We start from the raw sequence: 17,653 nt of genomic DNA on the forward strand, positions 1-17,653 counted from the left end.
GAGGGCAACTCTCCACACACCTTGCAAAGGGCACCTTCTGAAAGGGAAAATGGTTCAGGACATCCAGGTGACATAAATTGGACTAAATATGACTCAGAATTACTCAACAGACTTTCCCAGTACATGATGGATAGTTTCACCAATTTAGGAGGGCCAAATCTCTTTTGAATGCATCCAGGTTGATTAGAATGATTATATTAGAGGCTCCTATAAAATATATTCTGAGAGAGAAACCGGAATGTTGGACGCTGCCTTCTGTAGAGTCAAACATTTGTTCACCAAATCCAGGACTGTCTGCCCTGACTGGCAGAAACTCCCCAGGGTTTCAGAGGGGGGCTGGAGTTGATGTGGGACTGAACTGGGATTTTCTGCCCACAAATACCCTGTTTCTCCTGTGGGCTATGGCCCCACCCTAGACTCATTAGGACTTTGGTCTCATCTCGAACATCTTCTATTCTCAAAGGACAAAACTGCAACATCTTTTAGTTTTCCTATAACCCTAGAACATTCACTTCAACCACACCTCTGTAGCCCACAATATCGCATCAGAGTTAATGGTGAAGTCTTGGCCTCGGTGAGCTCGTGGATCCACCTGTCCAACTTTCACAGTATCAGGGGACTGGAAACAAAGCCCTACGAGGAGAGACTGAAAGAACTGGGCAAGTTTAGCCTTGAAGAGAAGACTGAGGGGAGATAGGATAGCGCTCTTCAAGGACTTGAAAGGTTGTCACAGACAGGAAGGCCAGGATCTCTTCTCCATCATCCCAGAGTGCAGGACACGGAATAATGGGCTCAAGTGACAGGAAGCTGGATTCCGGCTGAACATCAGGAGAAACATCCTGACTGTTAGAGCAATACAGCAATGGAACCCGTTACCTAGGGCGGTGGCGGGCTCTCCCACACTGGAGGCCTTCAAGACAAGGCTGGACAGCCACCTGCCAGGGATGCTCTGACTTGGATTCCTGCATTGAGCAGGGGGCTGGACTCGATGGCCTTGTAGGCCCCTTCCAACCCTGCTATTCTATGATTCTATGATCTTCCTGGCCTGGAGGCATAAAAGCTAGGCTCCTGCAGGGGGGTGATGGCCACTGAAGGGGCAACACCAAAGGGGCAACACCAAAGGGGTTCCCCTTTTGGGGGAGCCACTTCAGGGGAACATGAGGGCGAGAGCCCTCCCCCTTGTCAACGGAGGGGTGGGGGGGTGTTGGTTACACATCTGTCTTTTGAGGGATGTGCTTCAAAGAAAGAAGAGGAGATGAAGAGACACAGGGAGCAGCCATCACAATTATACAGGGCAGAGGGAGATACGGTGGGGGGAGACATTTGCGTGTTCAGGGGAGCAGGGACCATAACAGTGTCCTGGTTGTTCCCAAGCGGTCCCCCAATACAAATAACCTGGATGGCCTTGGCAGCAGTCTCCCCTGGGCTGAAAATACTGTTGGTGAATGCCAGGTCGGTGAATGGCAAGACAGCTGCCATCCAGGACTTGATCCTGGATGAGCATGCCAACCTGGCATGTATTACAGAGTCCTGGTTGGATGAAGCTGGGGGCGTTAATCTATCTCAGCTTTGTCCCCCAGGGTTTTCTTTAGAACAGCAGGCTAGACCTGCGGGGCGGGGGGGGGGTCAGAGTTGCAATGGTCTATCGTGATACTGTCCCCCTCACCAGGTGCCCTGGCCCACAGTCTACTGGGTTTGAGCGCGTATACTTAAAAGTGGGTGCACAGGACAGAATAGGGATTCTGTTGGTGTACCACCCACCCCGCTGCCCAACAATCTCCCTTCCTGCGGGTGATCTCGGCAGTGGTGATGGAGTCCCCTCAGCTTGTTCTGCTGGGAGACGTCAACACCCATGCTGAGGCTGCCCTGTCGGGAGTGGCTCAGGACGTCATGTCCTCCACGACGACCAAGGGTCCGTCCCATTGGTTTCCGGCCCCACTCGTACAGCAGGTCACACCCTAGACCTAGTTTTCTATGCTGGGCAGGATGACGGTGATCTGGGTGTGGAGGAACTTTCTGTTGTTCCGTTATCGTGGACAGATCACTACCTGGTGGGGTTTAGACTCAGTGGAACTCAGTGCCTCTGCAGGGGTGGGGGACCGACTAAGCTGGTCCACCCCAGGAGGCTGAAGGATCTGGATGGTTTCCTGACGGCTCTTGGGGATTTTCCTGCTGCCTCGGCAGGTGATCCTGTCAAAGCCCTGGCCGATCTCTGGAACAGGGAAATGGCCAGGGCAGTGGACACAATCACTCCTGAGCGACCCCTCTCACAGAGCGGAGCCACACCAGCACCCTGGTTCTCTAGGGAACTGGCAGCGATGAAGCGAATGAGATGGAGACTGGAGCGATGTTGGCGGAAAACTCGGAACGACTCAAACACAGGCTAGAGCTTATCTGAAAGCCTACTCCGTGTCAGTGAGGGCAGCAAAGAAGTCTTTCTTTTCTGCCACCATTGCATCTGCAAGGAGCCGGCCAGTGGAGCTGTGGCTGGGGCCTTCTACATCCTGCCCCACGTGATGAATATTCTGACCACTCGACAGCCCACTGTGAACAATTTGCCCAGCACTTTGATGATAAAACCACTCGGATCCATGCTGACTTGGATGCTGTAGTTGATGCAGATCATGCAGATGTCACTTGGCTCCTGCTTTTTCAGTGTTGATGGATTCTTTTCAATTTGTGCAGCTCAAGGATGTGGACAGGATCCTTGGAGCGGTGAGAGCCACCACGTGTATGCTGGACCCTTGCCCCTCCTGGCTTATTAAAGAGGCCAGAGGAGGACTGGCTGAGTGGACAATGGGAGTGGTTAATGCCTCGCTGGAACAAGGTATTGTTCCATTATGCTTAAAAGAGGCGGTTGTGAGACCTCTGTTGAAGAAGCCTACCCTGAATCCTACCATTCTAGAAAACTATCATCCAGTCTCTAACATACCATTTTTGGGCAAGGTATTAGAGTATGTGGTGGCCTCCCAGCTCCAGGGGTTCCTGGATGAAACGGATTACCTTGATCCATTTCAATCTGGTTTCAGGCCTGGGTATGGGACAGAGACAGCTTTGGTCGCCTGGGTGGATGACCTACGCCGGGAAATGGACAGGGGGAGTGTGTCCCTTTTAGTTCTGCTGGACCTCTCAGCGGCATTTGATACCATCGACCATGGTATTCTTCTGGGATGCCTCACTGGGATGGGACTTGGAGGTATTGTTTCACAGTGGCTCCATTCCTTCCTAGGGGGGCAAACTCAGAAGGTGGTGTCAGGGGAGGCCTGTTCGACTCTGTGGCTGTTAGCTTGTAGGGTCCCTCAGGATTTTGTTCTGAACCCATGCTATTTAATATCTACATGAAACCGCTGGGAGAGGTGGTCCAGAGTTTTGGAGTTTGGTGCCACCAATATGCTGATGACGCCCAGCTCCACTACTCCTTTCCACCAGATTCCAAGGAAACAGGAATCTGTTTCTGTCCTTAACCAGTGTTTGGCATCAGTAATGGACTGGATGAGGGAGAACAAATTGAAACTTAATCCAGACAAGACAGAGGCGCTCCTGGTCAGTCGAAAGGCAGATCAGGGAACAGGGATTTAGCCTGTGTTGGATGGGGTTACACTCTCCCTGAAGACTCAGGTTCGCAGTTTGGGGGTGCTCCTGGATTCAGCTCTAGGCCTGGATGCTCAGCTTTCAGCAGTGGCCAGGAGTGCATCTGCACAGTTAAAGCGAGTGCGCCAACTGCGCCCGTTCCTGGAGATGTCTGATCTGGCCACAGTGACACATGCCTTAGTTACTTCCCGTCTGGATCACTGCAATGCACTGTACGTGGGGCTGCCTATGAAGAGTGTTCGGAAACTGCAGTTGGTGCAAAGAGCTGCTGCCAGACTGTTAACTGGGGCTGGCTACAGGGAGCATACCACTCCCCTGCTAAAGCAGCTTCATTGGCTTCCAGTCTGTTTCTGGGCACAATTCAAAGTGCTGGCTATGACCTATAAAGCCCTATATGGCTCCGGTCCAGGTTATCTGAAAGACTGTATCCTCTCTTATGAACCTGCCCGTGTCCTGAGATCTTCTGGGGAGGCCCTTCTCTCAGTCCCACCATTGTCACAGGCATGTTTGGTGGGAACCCAGGAGAGGGCCTTCTCAGTGGCTGCCCCACGGTTGTGGAACACCCTTCCCAGGGAGGCTAGGATGGCTCCCTCCTTGATGTGTTTCTAGAGGCAGGCTAAAACATTCCTGTTCCAGCAGGCCTTTGGGACATAGTTGGAACTTGGGGGTAAGCTGCTAAAATACTGTTTTAAAATGCTGTTTTAATGTTTTAATATAATTTCAATTGTATTGTTGTTTAATCATATTTTAACTTTTGTATATTTTCATATGTTTTAATTGTATATTTTTTAATGTTTTTAAGCTGTCTTGTGTCCCAATACTGGGAAGAAGGCATGGTATAAATATAACAACAACAACAACAACAACTTGCACAGGACAAAGGGCAGAACTTGACAACTGGCCCATAGAGCTGCAAAGAGTGACGCAAATCTGTTTTTCTCCCTCGAAGTGCAAAGGGAGCCCTGCATTGTGGGGCTGTGATTATTCCTCCAGCCAAGAATGATCAAAATGAGAGTAATCCTTGAGGAATCCCCTATGGATTTCCATTCAGCAAATTGATACCTTGGCTCATTTATTGCTAAGCAATAAATCCCCTTCTGGGGCCCATGAAGTTCATTCTTTTTCTGTTTCTGTTTGTTGCTGACCTGGGAGGGAAGGTCTCTCTGTGCTGCTGATGATTTCGCTGCTTCTAATATTTCCTCTCCTGTCTCGCACCACACAGAGGATGCAGATAACCAAGTGTCCCATGATCAGGACTTATAAACTACAGGGAGACTATTACAGGCCGGGAGACCTCATTGTTGGTGGGAATTTAGCACTTGGCAGTTATTCTTATACAGAGACACAAGACTTTCGTACTTTAGCCTCAGTACCACTCTCTGCGGTTTTTGCGTAAGTTTCCACAAGAGGGATCTGGGAGAGATGCTCACCTGCTTTGCTCTCAGATTAGAGGGCTCCTTCCAGGGAGATGCATTTACAATGCTACCAATGTTCAACATTTCCTAATTTGGTATATCAGTTTCAGAGGCGTGTCATGATTGGCTTCAACTCGTGGCAGCCAGGGACTTGTGGGTTCTTCTCTGGTTTCATTTGGAGGGGTTTTATGTAAGGAGGAGAGGCAGAGCTGACCAACAATTTGGGTTCATGTTGACCATCTGGTAATGAGTAAGAAATGTCCCCCTGCCCCAAGCAGACTTCATGTAAGACAGAGGTGAGTCTGTCTGAATCTACTCATAGATCTTTGGGTGATCTACAGTGGATCACAAGGCATGGCCGACACCCAGTTGTGCAATAACAGCCGCAACAAATGACTCCCTCCCACCCTAAATTATACAGCTGAAATGGCAGAAACTTGGGGGTAACCAGGAGTGGGGTTTTGTGTCCATGGTCTGTGAGCTTTGTTCAACTGTAGTACTCAGAACAAACTCCTGAGCTCAGAATATTTTAGTTCAAACCACATGTCCTTAATTCCAAGCGCAGGCTGTGCCTGGGGGATCTCAGGGTTATTTCAAAGACATGAAGTAAATCCTACGAGCTTGGAGTTTGCCCACTCCTGATCGGGTTCCCAACCTGGAATTCCCAGCTGTTGTTTGGACCACAACACCACCACCCATGGCCAATGCTGGAGACAACAAAAAGCTGTGCTGGGGAACCGAGATTGGGAAACACCAAAAGCATCCCCATGGCTTGGTGCTTCAGGCATTTTGCAGGGTGTGCATCAGATTCAGCAGTGTGCAATAACGGTGTCGTGTTTGTAGCCCCAGGAATAAGGGCTCTGATAATCAAAGGCTGAAATACTTAGTTGGTACTATATTTATTGCAAGGAATAAGCTTTCAGAAAAAAAATCAAATATACATTACATTCAGCAATGGCAGCTTAGATCCCCTCTCCAAGACGAAATCCCAAGGGGGGGACGACACAGAAAATATCTATAAACAATTACTCTTCTCCATTTCTTTGCAAAAAGTTTCATTCACAAATAACGCAGAAAACTTGAAAACTACACATCTTTCCATATCACTTGACATGTTTGTTAAGATATATTTTGGACCACCAAAGACTCAGCAATTTGTATGTTGATGCTCGGTAAAGGGTGCAAAGCAAAAATTGACTGGGCAGCTTCCATCTCTTGAGACAGACCATCGGTCCATCTCGTTCAGTCTCTCCTGCACTTGAGTGGCAGGGGCTTTCCTTCCCCGTCCTACCTAGCAATTCTGCCAGGAATTGAACCTGGAGACTTCCAGGTGCTTTGGCTAAAACTAAAGCAAGATGCCAGTCCTCATGGCTCTGGATAAAGGGCTGCTTTGTAGCAGAGGCCCTCCAGGGTGTGAGACAGGGTCTCTCTCTCTCCCAGGGTTTTCTGTATATGCCAAGGATTGATCCTGGGACTAGTTGCATTCAAAGGAGGGGCTGATTGAACTATGGCCATTCCCCTAGGTATAAAACAAGTTTCTAGTCCTTGTGGTTCTGAATACAGGGCTCTTTTCAGTTCACAGCTGGTTTATACCATGTCAGGGCTTTGGTGCAATAAGGTCAATATTGCCTGCACTGATTGGCAACAGCTATTCAGGGTCAGAGAGGGATCTTTCCCAGCCCAGTTGTGGGACACTGATGTTTGGACCTGGGACCCTTCTGCATGGAATGCAAGGGCTCTGCCACTCAGCTGAGGTCCTTCGCCTCAGTTGTTCTGAATCACACATGCAAAATCTTGCTTCAGTACGGAGAGATTTTGGAGATGTGGGGATGGTCAAGTTTCCTATAAAAAGGATCACACCAATACCTAGAGGGGAGGTGTATTGGCAGTTCTGAACCATGACAGCTAAACAAAGATTCTGTTCTGACAGACAATCTACCACTGAACAGGAGTTGTTATGTGGAGGAGGAGGAGAAAGAAGGGCTGTTGCCTTCATCTCTGTCTTGTGGGGCTCCGGGAGGCCTCTTGGCTGACCACAGCCGGAAACAGCATACTGAGTCAGCTGAGCCTTGGCCTGATTCAGCAGGACTCGTCTGATGTTGTTACAAAATGCATCTAGCAAGACTTTCTGTCTCTGTGTGTCAATAGAGCAATCTAAATTTGTCTGTGAATCCTTCTTGTAGATGTCTTTGGTCTAGCGGTTTCTGTCCTTGTTCAAAGAGGGTTGAACCAGGCTGACTTTTGAACCCTCCGCTTCTCACCAGTTCTGTTGGGAACCGCACGGACCTCCTAACATCACTCTCACCATTGCAGGACAATAATCAAGAACTACCAGCACTTCCTGGCTGTGGTGTTTGCTGTCACTGAGCTCAACAAGGATCAGACACTCCTTCCCAACATGACGCTCGGCTTCCACATCTGTCAGCACAGGGACCTTGCCAGATGGATGCATGAGAACAGCCTCTCTCTGCTTTCCACTCGGGGGCAAATGGTTCCTAATTATAAATGTGACAGGCAGGGCAACCTGCTCTCTGTTATTGGGGGCCTTGACACCCAGTCCTCAAGGGAGATCGCGTCCTCAATGGGCATATACAAGATCCCACAGGTAAGGGTAGGGATGGATGTGGGGGATCTACAGAGCTATACAGCTCAACGTCTGAGAACAGATTTGCCAATGTAATGCATGTGTTGCTTGATTCTGGATGTCAGGAGTTCAGGGGGCTTCTCTGACTTCAGCTAACCTGCCACACCATAACCTTGGTTGTAGCCAGGACTCTCAGGTGGCTATTGCATGACTAAGCACAGCCAGCAATGGGTCTGTTATGTAAGAAAAGAAAAAGAAACCAAATGCACAGTTACAGGATGGGGGATACGTGGCTCAACAATAGCACAAGTGAGAAGGATCTTGGCATTGTTGTAGATCACAAGCTGAATATGAGCCAGCAATGTGATGTGGCTGCAAAAAAGGCAAGAGCTCTTTTGGGCTGCATTCATAGAAGCATAGCTTCCAAATCCCGGGAAGTACTAGTTCCCCTCTCCTCAGCACTGGTCAGGCCTCATTTGGAGTACTGTGTCCAGTTCTGGGCACCACACTTTAAGAAGGATGGAGACAAACTGGAGAGGGTCCAGAGGAGGGCAACAAAGATGATCAGGGGACTGGAAACAAAGCCCTATGAGGAGAGACTGAAAGAACTGGGCATGTTTAGCCTGGAGAAGAGAAGACTGAGGGGAGATATGATAGCGCTCTTCAAGTCCTTGAAAGGTTGTCCCAGAGAGGAAGGCCAGGATCTCTTCTCGATCATCCCAGAATGCAGGACACGGAATAATGGGCTCAAGTTACAGGAAGCCAGATTCCGGCTGAACATCAGGAAAAACATCCCGACTGTCAGAGCAATGCGACAATGGAACCAATTCCCTAGGGAGGTGCGGGGCTCTCCCACACTGGAGGCATTCAAGACGAGGCTGGACAGCCATCTGTCAGGGCTGCTCTGACTTGGATTCCTGCACTGAGCAGGGGGTTGGACTCGATGGTCTTATAGGCCCCTTCCAACCCTACTATTCTATGATTCTAGGATTCTATGAAAACATTTTCAATTAGGAGAAATAACAAGGAGTCTTGCGACACCTTAAAGACTCTCAAGCCAAAGGGACATGTCTTGGAATTTGGGGAAGCCCCATCCCCCCAAATATACAATTTATTAGTCTTGTATGTATTCAGCTATCAGTATTTTCTTTTGGGAGTGGCCCTGAACCTAGAAAGCCCCCAGATGCATATGAAGGGTCACAGTTTTTGAGTATAAACACCTGTGCCTATTCATTGCAAAGGTTAGAAACTGTGTCAGGTTTACCTGCATGGCAGGTATTGGGGGTGATATCCACACAGGGTGAATCTTAAGAACATCACAGAACTTCCGGCTATATTTTGATTTTTTTTTTTAAATGGACGTGTTCCTTCTCAGTAGCACTTCATGCATCTCTAGTTGGCTGTAGTAGTCCAGGGGATCTTATGCCATACAAAAATGTGCTCGTCTTTGAAATGCCCCAAATTCTGCTGCAGCCCATAAACTGGACATTCCTTCCTTCAGCTTGGTTATGGCTTAATTGACCATGTTCAGGGAGAGAAAAGGGAATTTCCCTCCTTCTATCGGATCGATCCCAATGAAGTTCCTCAGTATGTGGGCTTAGTCCGGCTGCTCCTGCATTTGCACTGGAACTGGATCGGGCTGGTTGTTCACAGTGATGACAGTGGTGAACATTTCATCCAGACACTGACCCCAATGCTCAAGCAGAAGGACATCTGTGTGGCCTTCACAGAAATGTTCAAGTCAATGGACGCACACCATCTGCTTCGACTTCATACAGGGTCTATTCCTCATTCTTGGTTTGAGGCCCAAGTGATTATTGTCTTTGGGGACTCCACTGTTATAGGACAATTAACGGTGTTGTTAGGTGTTCATGAAGAAAAAACCAAGACTCCATTTAGGAAGGTCTGGATCATGACATCCCATTGGGAAAGTACTGCAATGGGATCTGCCTTTGATGTTCAAGATGTAAGAACCATCCATGGTGCTTTGCACCTCAGAGTCCAGAGAAGGGATGTGCCAGAATTCAAGCATTTTCTCCTGGCTTTAGATCCACTCCAACCACAAGGTGACGTCTTCCTACGTTTCTGGTGGGAAACGACATTTTTCTGTCAGTTTCTGGAATCAGGCCAACCATTGCAATTGGGATACAGAAAATGTACTGGGAAGGAGAGTCCAGAGATGGTACCAGCCTCCTTGTTCGGAATGAGGATGTCCAGTCGCAGTTACAGCATCTACAATGGTGTCTATTCAGTGGCACACGGGCTACAGGCCGTGTCCTCATCCAGATCCAAACGTGGAATGACGGGGGAAGGCAAGAACGTTCAGCCGTGGCAGGTAAAGTTCCCATTCAGATTTGGCAATTGTATAAAAGGGGCCTTGGTGGTTTCTTGGTGGAGCAATCCAGGAAGCAAAAGGTGAGCTTGGGAGGAGGGTGCTTAATCCAAGATGGGGGATATGTGGCTCAATAACACTACAAGCGAGAAGGATTTGGAATTGTTGTAGATCACAAACTCAATATGAGCCAACAACGTGATGTGGCTGCAAAAAAGGCAAATGCTATTTTGGGCTGCATTAATAGAAGCATAGCTTCCAAATCCCAGGAAGTACTAGTTCCCCTCTACTCAGCACTGGTTAGGCCTCATCTGGAGTACTGCGTCCGCTTCTGGGCACCACACTTCAAGAAGGATGCAGACAAGCTGGAGAGGGTTCAGAGGGGGGCAATGAAGATGACCAGGGGACTGGAAACAAGACCCTGTGAAGAAAGACTGAAAGAACTGGGCATGTTTAGCCTTGAGAAGAGAAAACTGGAGGGAGATAGAGCGCTCTTCAAGTCCTTGAAGGGCTGTCACAGAGAGGAAGGCCATGATCTCTTCTCCATCATCCCAGAGTGCAGGACATGGAATAATAGGCTCAAGTGACAGGAAGCTGGATTCCGGCTGAACATCAGGAAAAACTTCCTGACTGTTAGAGCAATACAACAATGGAATCAGTCACCTAGGGAGGTGGTGGGCTCTCCCACCCTGGAGGCATTCAAGATGAGGCTGGACAGCTGTCTGTTGGGGATGCTCTGACTTGGATTCCTGCATTGAGCAGGGGGTTGGACTCGATGGCCTTGTAGGCCCCTTCCAACCCTACTATTCTATGATTCTATGATTCTACTGCTCCAAAGAAAGACGTTCTGAAGGATTTCACGGCTTTCATCTGTCATCCATGGTTGAATTCCTTGCTTCCTTGCAAGGATGACTTTTCACTTGCCCTAAAGAACATTGATAAGTGTGTGAAGAGTAGGGGAGACTCATAGTGCGTCTGTCGTAACTGTGCATTTACAGCTGTGGATATTCAGTAGGGAGGAATCAGGCAAGCCTCTACCCCAAGCAAAGTTCTAGTGTACAGAACAGTATTTGCTCCCCACAACATTCAGAAGCAAACATCTCCCCCCCCCGCCTCATCTTCCACCTTCATAGCCAGCTGTAGAACCCCAAATGTTGGCCCTTTTGCTGCTATGAGCAAAGTCCCTCCAGCTCCCACTCAAAGACAGGAAGGTGGGTTGTAGCAAGTAGACACTAGCCAAAAAAGACCAAAACCATTGGGCAAGCATATTGGAGTAGATTGTGTCCAAAGAAGATGCATTTAAAGCATTAAACTAAACAACAGAGTATCGGTAGGAGGAACTGTCTCCTAACTTAATGGCAGACACAGTATGTTAGAAGACGCCAGAACTCACTCACAATTATGCTGTTTTCTAACTCTGTCTTTCATTTCAGATTCTTGCTTCTTTGAGGAATGTCCGGTTTAACAACAGTGCTGGAGATGAAGTCTCTTTCAAGGAAAATAGGAGGAGATATGATATCCTGAACTGGGTCTTCTTCCCAAATGGATCTTTTGCTCCTGTGAAAGTTGGGGGAGTGGATTCAGGGGCTCCCCCAGGCCAAGACTTCACCATCCTCCCTGATTCAATCGTGTGGGCTACAGAGGTGGGGCTGAAGGGAAAGTTCTAGGGCAGGGGTTGGCAATGGGGCACCTGCCAAGACAACGGAAAGAGCCCGCCATTCCCTTTCCTCACCCCCCATCCCCGTTCCCAACCCCTACCCCATGGAAATGGCAGTGGCAGTGGGGGGAAAAAGTAAGGAAGAGGGAGGAAGGAATCCCAGCTTGGGGGAGGAGCAGGGGAGGTGAAGAAAAGTGGGAATCCAAGCTGTGTGGTGGTGGGGAGAAAACAAATAAATGCCCAGGGGCCCAAATGGCTCTGTGACAAATGCACCCTGAAACAAAAAGCAAATTTGCCATCAGACCCGAAAAGTTTGCTTGCCCCACTTCTGGAACAATGGGAGAACTAAGGAATGTTGCCATTTTTCCCCTGTGAAGAAAAGATATCTGTTTAGATGAGACCAAAGCTCTATTGAGTCCTGGGAAGGATTGCTATCCAGAGGTAAAAATAGATCCTTGCATGCCGATGTCCCAGATTTGGTCCCCAGAAAAGTGGGTGGGGTGGGCTCCCTGCTGTCATGAGGTGGGGGAGGGCATCTGCAGTGGGAGGGGGCTCCCTTTGACATCATCAGGATACAGGATTTCAGTGTTACAGTTTTCATCTCCCGTATGAGCCTCTTTTATGATGATTCTAAGTAACTTGCAGATATCCAGAAGATCTTTCGCCCTCCTAGTCTGGATTATCTAAATATCATGTAATGGGAAATTCCATTGCATAGCTCTGAGTCCTGTTTAGTGCAATTCCACTCACCTGGAAATCCAGCCATGTTTGTCTTTTCCCTTTCAGAAGATGCCCTTTGGAAGGTGTGTGGAAAGGTGCTCTCCAGGACACAGGAAAAATGTTCCAGAAGGGAAGCCGGTTTGCTGCTATAGATGTGATCTTTGTCCAGAAGGGGCAATTTCTAACTCAACAGGTATCTCCAACTTTGAGAGCCATATAGAAGTGCAGAACATACTGGGGTCAGAGTGGAGCAGGGCCAAGGGGAAGATCATAGATGAGGAGGAGGGTTTGCCATTTCCCCAGGAATATATTGTCCTGTAAGTCCCATTTTGGATTGTATACTTCTGTTGTTTATTTGCTCAAAAAGTATACACAATTACATGAAGAAATCTTCTATGTAAGGGCCAATCTACACTTAAGGGTTTTTCCGCTTCCAATGAGGTTTCACCGCCCGCCTTTCACACTACGCAGTACCCGCCTCGAATTGGAACCGGAATCTCCTGCTTCCGTGCTCCCGCTTTCCATACCCTGATATCCCGGTATTTCCCCTTAATGCGCTCTGATTTTCCGCCTTCGCTACCGGATCCGGTCGTAGCCCCCTCCCCTGCCTGTCCATATATGGCGGTGTTTGCATTTCCCTCCTGTCCTATCACAGCTCTCAACGGCCCCATGTCTACTTCCAGCTACTGATCGCATAGCTTCCTCAGCACTCAATGTTTCCTTAGCAACAAGCAAAGGGCTGGATGTGCGCGCGCTTGTCTGATCTCAGAAGCTAAGCAGGGTCGGTCCCGGTCAGTAGTTGGATGGGCGACCGCCTCGGAATGAGGCTTCCTGCATTGAGCAGGGGATTGTTCTATCCCTTCAAATGAGATTAAGCTTTACCCCCTCCTATCCCCTGCTTTGGATTTTTTTTTTTTAATTAAGGCGTTATCTTTGAAGAATCATGGCTTCTCTGTGATTCCCCCCCCCCCCTCAATTCAGGCATGATCTTCGAAGCTTCAAATCTTAGAATTTTTGAATCTTCAAAGATCATGCCTGAATTAGGAAAAAAAAATAAATCATGGAGAAGCCACGATTCTTCGAAGATAACGCCTTAATTTTAAAAAAAATTCCAAAGCAGGGGATGGGGGGGGGTAAAACTTAGTCTCATTTGAAGGGATACAACAACCCCCTGCTCAGTGCAGGAAGCCTGGCTCCCAGGCGGTTGCCCATCCAACTACTGACCGGGGCCGACACTGCATAGCTTCCGAGATCAGTCAAGCGCGCACACATCCAGCCCCTTGCTTGTTGCAGAGGAAACATTGAGTGCTGAGGATGCTATGCGATCAGTAGCCAGAAGACAACATGGGGCCGTTGAGAGCTGTGAGCATGGTGGTCGTGGAATCAGCAGAAACAGGAAGAGTTTTTGATCCTCCAATGAGAGCCTCCATCTTTAAGAGCAGGAAAACAGCACAGCACTCGAGTGTGAACCGAGGTCGCACATTCGATGAAGCACCGCAATGGGGAAAATGGCTGAGTGTGGATAATCACGTTTAATGCGAGAGCATTTAACCCGACAGGACACCGAATTCATTGTGATGGCGGGCGCAATGTAGATCGGCCCTAAATAATAGAATAATAACTCTCATGCATCATTTCCTAGAGTGATAGTTTTGGCATCAGACCTAAAGCTTCTGGGGCAGTACACTGATCAGGGCAGGTAGTTAGTCATCCTTGTAATGATTGGAGCATGTCACCCCAAAGCCAAGCAGGTTGCCCTTTTATCTATAGTGGTTTCTGTAACCTGTTCCCTGGCCTCTGCACCTACACATCTCCTCAGAGGACAGTCCGTAATCTGAAGAAAATGAAAGCAAGGAATCTATTTGGTTGTTTGTTTGTTTGCTCATTCAGAAGGATCAGCAGGTGAAAGATCATGGTTCAGTTCCTACAGGTACCTGGTTTTCATTCCTGGTTAAAGGATTTGGATTTTTCCTGTTTGCCAAGTATAGAACAGAAGTCTGGTGTAATGGGTAGTCAAGTAAAAAAGGGGGCGGGGGCGTTGTAACTTTTCCATCTGTGGTCTTTTTAAATAACTTACTGAAGCTTAAACAGATAGCAGTCAAACATGCTTAGGAGTGCAATAAGCTAGAGAATGGATATTTCCATCTCCTCCTTTGTGGACTGAACTGGCCCCCACAGAAAGAATATTTGCTTCATTTTTGACATACTTCAATAGTAGTTGCTCATTCCAGATGCAGATCGTTGTTCCCCATGCCCAGAAGATCAACACCCAAACAAGAACCAAGACCAGTGTATCCCCAAAAAGATCCACTTCCTTTCTTATCAAGAGACACTGGGAATCATTTTAACTTCTCTGTCCCTTCTCCTCTCTCTGATCACAGCTCTAGTGCTAGCAACCTTCATTAAACATCGCGACACACCAATTGTCAAAGCCAACAACCGAGACCTCACCTACATCCTCCTCATCTCCCTCCTGCTCTGCTTCTTCTGCTCCTTCCTGTTCATTGGTCGGCCCATGAAGGTCACCTGTCTTCTCCGACAAGCTGCTTTCAGCTTCACATTCTCTGTCGCGGTTTCTTCCATTTTGGCAAAAACTGTCACGGTGGTTCTGGCCTTCATGGCCACCAAGCCAGGAAACATGGCAAGAAAACTTTTGGGGAGGCAACTGACCAACTCCATTGTCCTGGCCTGTCCCCTCATCCAAGCTATGGCTTGTGCTGTCTGGCTGGTGACCTCTCCCCCATTCCCAAATTTGGACTTCCATTCCCTGGCCAGGGAGATCATAGTGGAATGTAAGGAAGGCTCGGTCACCATGTTTTACACTGTTCTGGGTTACATGGCTTTCCTGGCTGTCATCAGCTTCACAGTGGCTTTCCTAGCGAGGAAATTGCCCGACAGCTTTAATGAAGCCAAGTTTATCACCTTCAGCATGCTGGTGTTTTGCAGCGTTTGGGTCTCCTTTGTGCCTACCTACCTGAGCACCAAAGGGAAGTCCATGGTGGCCGTGGAGGTCTTCTCCATCCTGGCCTCTGGGGCTGGTCTCCTGGGTTGTATCTTTCTCCCCAAATGCTATGTTATAGTGCTGAGGCCCAATCTCAACACCAAGGATCAACTTATAAGGAAAAACAATTAAGGAATCAAATACTTTGGAACATGCTCTGCTAGTCTAGTTCCCTGTTAAGTATATCTATTTAGGAATGCTGGGCAGAAAACAACAGAATGAAATTTAATGGGATAAATGCCAAGTTTTGCACCTAGGAAAAAGAAACCAAATGCACAGTTACAAGGTGGGCGATACGTGGCTCAACAACACTACAAGCGAGAAGGATTTTGGAATTGTTGTAGATCACAAGCTGAATATGAGCCAACAATGCGATATGGCTGCAAAAAAGGCAAATGCTATTAATAGAAGCATAGCTTCCAAATCCCGGGAAGTACTAGTTCCCCTCTCCTCAGCACTGGTCAGGCCTCATTTGGAGTACTGTGTCCAGTTCTGGGCACCACAATTTAAGAAGGATGCAGACAAGGTGGAGAGGGTTCAGAGGAGGGCAACAGAGATGATCAGGGGACTGGAAACAAAGCCCTATGAACAGAGACTGAAAGAACTGGGCATGTTTAGCTGTGAGAAGAGACGACTGAGGGGAGATATGATATTACTCTTCAAGGACTTGAAAGGTTATCCCAGAGAGGAAGGCCAGGATCTCTTCTCGATAATCCCAGAATGCAGGACATGGAATAATGGGCTCAAGTTACAGGAAGCCAGATGCTGGCTGAACATCAGGAGAAACTTCTTGATTGTTAGAGCAATACAACAGTGGAACCCATTCCCTTGGGCGGTGGCAGGCTCTCCCCCACTGGAGGCATCCAAGACGAGGCTGGACAGCCACCTGTCAGGGATGCTCTGGCTTGGATTCCTGCACTGAGCAGGGTGTTGGACTCAATGGCCTTGTAGGCCCCTTCGAACCCTACTATTCCATGATTCTATGATTCTATGAACGCCAGTAAAATTACTCACAAATTAATGTATTGAGTTATTTCTTAAACAACAGGGCCCCATCCACCCAGGGTCCTTTTGTCCACTGCTGAGCAATTTCCTCTTCCTCAGTTGACATAAAATGGTCATTTGTTAAACAATGGTCCTTTACAAATAGGGGCCTTTGTCCACTGCTGAGGTATTTGCTCTTTCTCTGTCAACTTGAAGTGGACTTAAAATGGTTGTGTGTGTATGGCAGTGTATTTCCCATAAACATCCTTCCATTGTAGAATCATTTTATAGTTATGCCAATGCAATATCAGGAATTAGTGTGATATATATATAACCCAGGGCACCTGCAATGGAGAGTTGCAGTATATCCTCCACCACTAAGTATTAGGGATTCCTGCCAGCCGGTCATGCTCTCTTCTGGGATGTTATATATCGTATGCAGTTCAATTGCAAGGGGAGTATTCCACTTTCCTCATGACACAGCAGTTTTCTCTTTTCTCTTCAAACTGGCATAACATTCTGTGGCTAGTGAGTGTACTCAATCCTTCCCACTGGGTGGTTTTTTGCGAGCTAGGTTTCTTTTTAAATTTTCCTTTATTCTGGGAGGTTCTTCTGCAAATGACAGTGTTCCCCAAAGCATTTTCATACCTCACACATGTTTCTCAGTAGCCCCATTTTAGATTGATTTCTCTGGGCACTCACCACACAACACTGAGTTCAGTGTTGGATGGAATGACATTAACAGCAGGTATATTATACTAAATTTCTAGGGTGGGAATCTAAAATGCATGAACATGCTATCGTGACAAAACTGGATACTTAGTTTGAGAGAAGGGACAACTGTATAACAGATTCCTTCAACACTGGAGTCCTTTTATTGAGGGAGGTGAACCAATGCAATCCTATATATGTCTACTCAGAAGTAAGTCCTATTGAGTTCTATGTGACTTGTGCCAGGGAGGTGGTTATAGGATTTAGTTTAAGTCCCAATCAGTCATAGAGCTCATTGAAACATACACATAAAATCCTTGTGCACAACCAGGCAGCCTTCGTCACCTGCCGGTTTTGTCTCAACCATGTGTTTTAAACTGCTGCTCCGTAGCCTGACAGCGCCGTTCACCCAATGGTATGATGGTGATCACTGTGAAAGGGAGAGACCCAAAATTAATTCTTCAGTGCACCCCACTTCTACATGCAGGTAGACGTTACATGAGGACAGTGCTTACCCGCTTTTGGTTTCCTTCAGAGGAATAGGTCACTGGGGGTTTATGCTGTTACTGTAATGGTTGAATTTATTTACTGGTGCCCTTTACAGCCCTAAATGGGCTAGGAACAGGGTATCTGGAGGACTGCCTATACCAGGGGTGGG

The 17,653-nt window shown here is 47.8% G+C and overlaps 1 protein-coding gene across 1 annotated transcript; it reads left to right on the forward strand.

The window, feature by feature from the left end:
- The first annotated feature begins 1,809 nt into the window (after positions 1-1,809).
- Positions 1,810-16,321, forward strand: LOC146333804 (vomeronasal type-2 receptor 26-like). Its single transcript, XM_084825711.1, has 8 exons — positions 1,810-1,912; positions 3,650-3,740; positions 7,320-7,426; positions 7,564-7,611; positions 9,078-9,925; positions 11,356-11,565; positions 12,366-12,492; positions 14,531-16,321. The coding sequence occupies exons 1-8, from the start codon at positions 1,810-1,812 to the stop codon at positions 15,430-15,432; spliced, it is 2,436 nt and encodes an 811-aa protein (XP_084681837.1). The 3' UTR covers positions 15,433-16,321.
- The last annotated feature ends 1,332 nt before the right edge of the window (positions 16,322-17,653 follow it).

Source organism: Heloderma suspectum, chromosome Z, assembly GCF_057233095.1.
Source record: "Heloderma suspectum isolate Gila_16-S chromosome Z, 16-S_ref, whole genome shotgun sequence".
NCBI classification, from domain to species: Eukaryota; Metazoa; Chordata; class Lepidosauria; order Squamata; family Helodermatidae; genus Heloderma; species Heloderma suspectum.

What these genes read in the sequence shown, in the direction of transcription:
- LOC146333804 (XM_084825711.1), top strand. Translation starts at nt 1,810, where the DNA reads ATGGAGTCCCCTCAGCTTGTTCTGCTGGGAGACGTCAACACCCATGCT. An exon ending in GCATATACAAGATCCCACAG is followed by an intron (nt 7,612 to 9,077) that starts GTAAGGGTAGGG and finishes CATAAACTGGAC; the next exon opens with ATTCCTTCCTTCAGCTTGGT. An exon ending in CAATCGTGTGGGCTACAGAG is followed by an intron (nt 11,566 to 12,365) that starts GTGGGGCTGAAG and finishes TTTCCCTTTCAG; the next exon opens with AAGATGCCCTTTGGAAGGTG.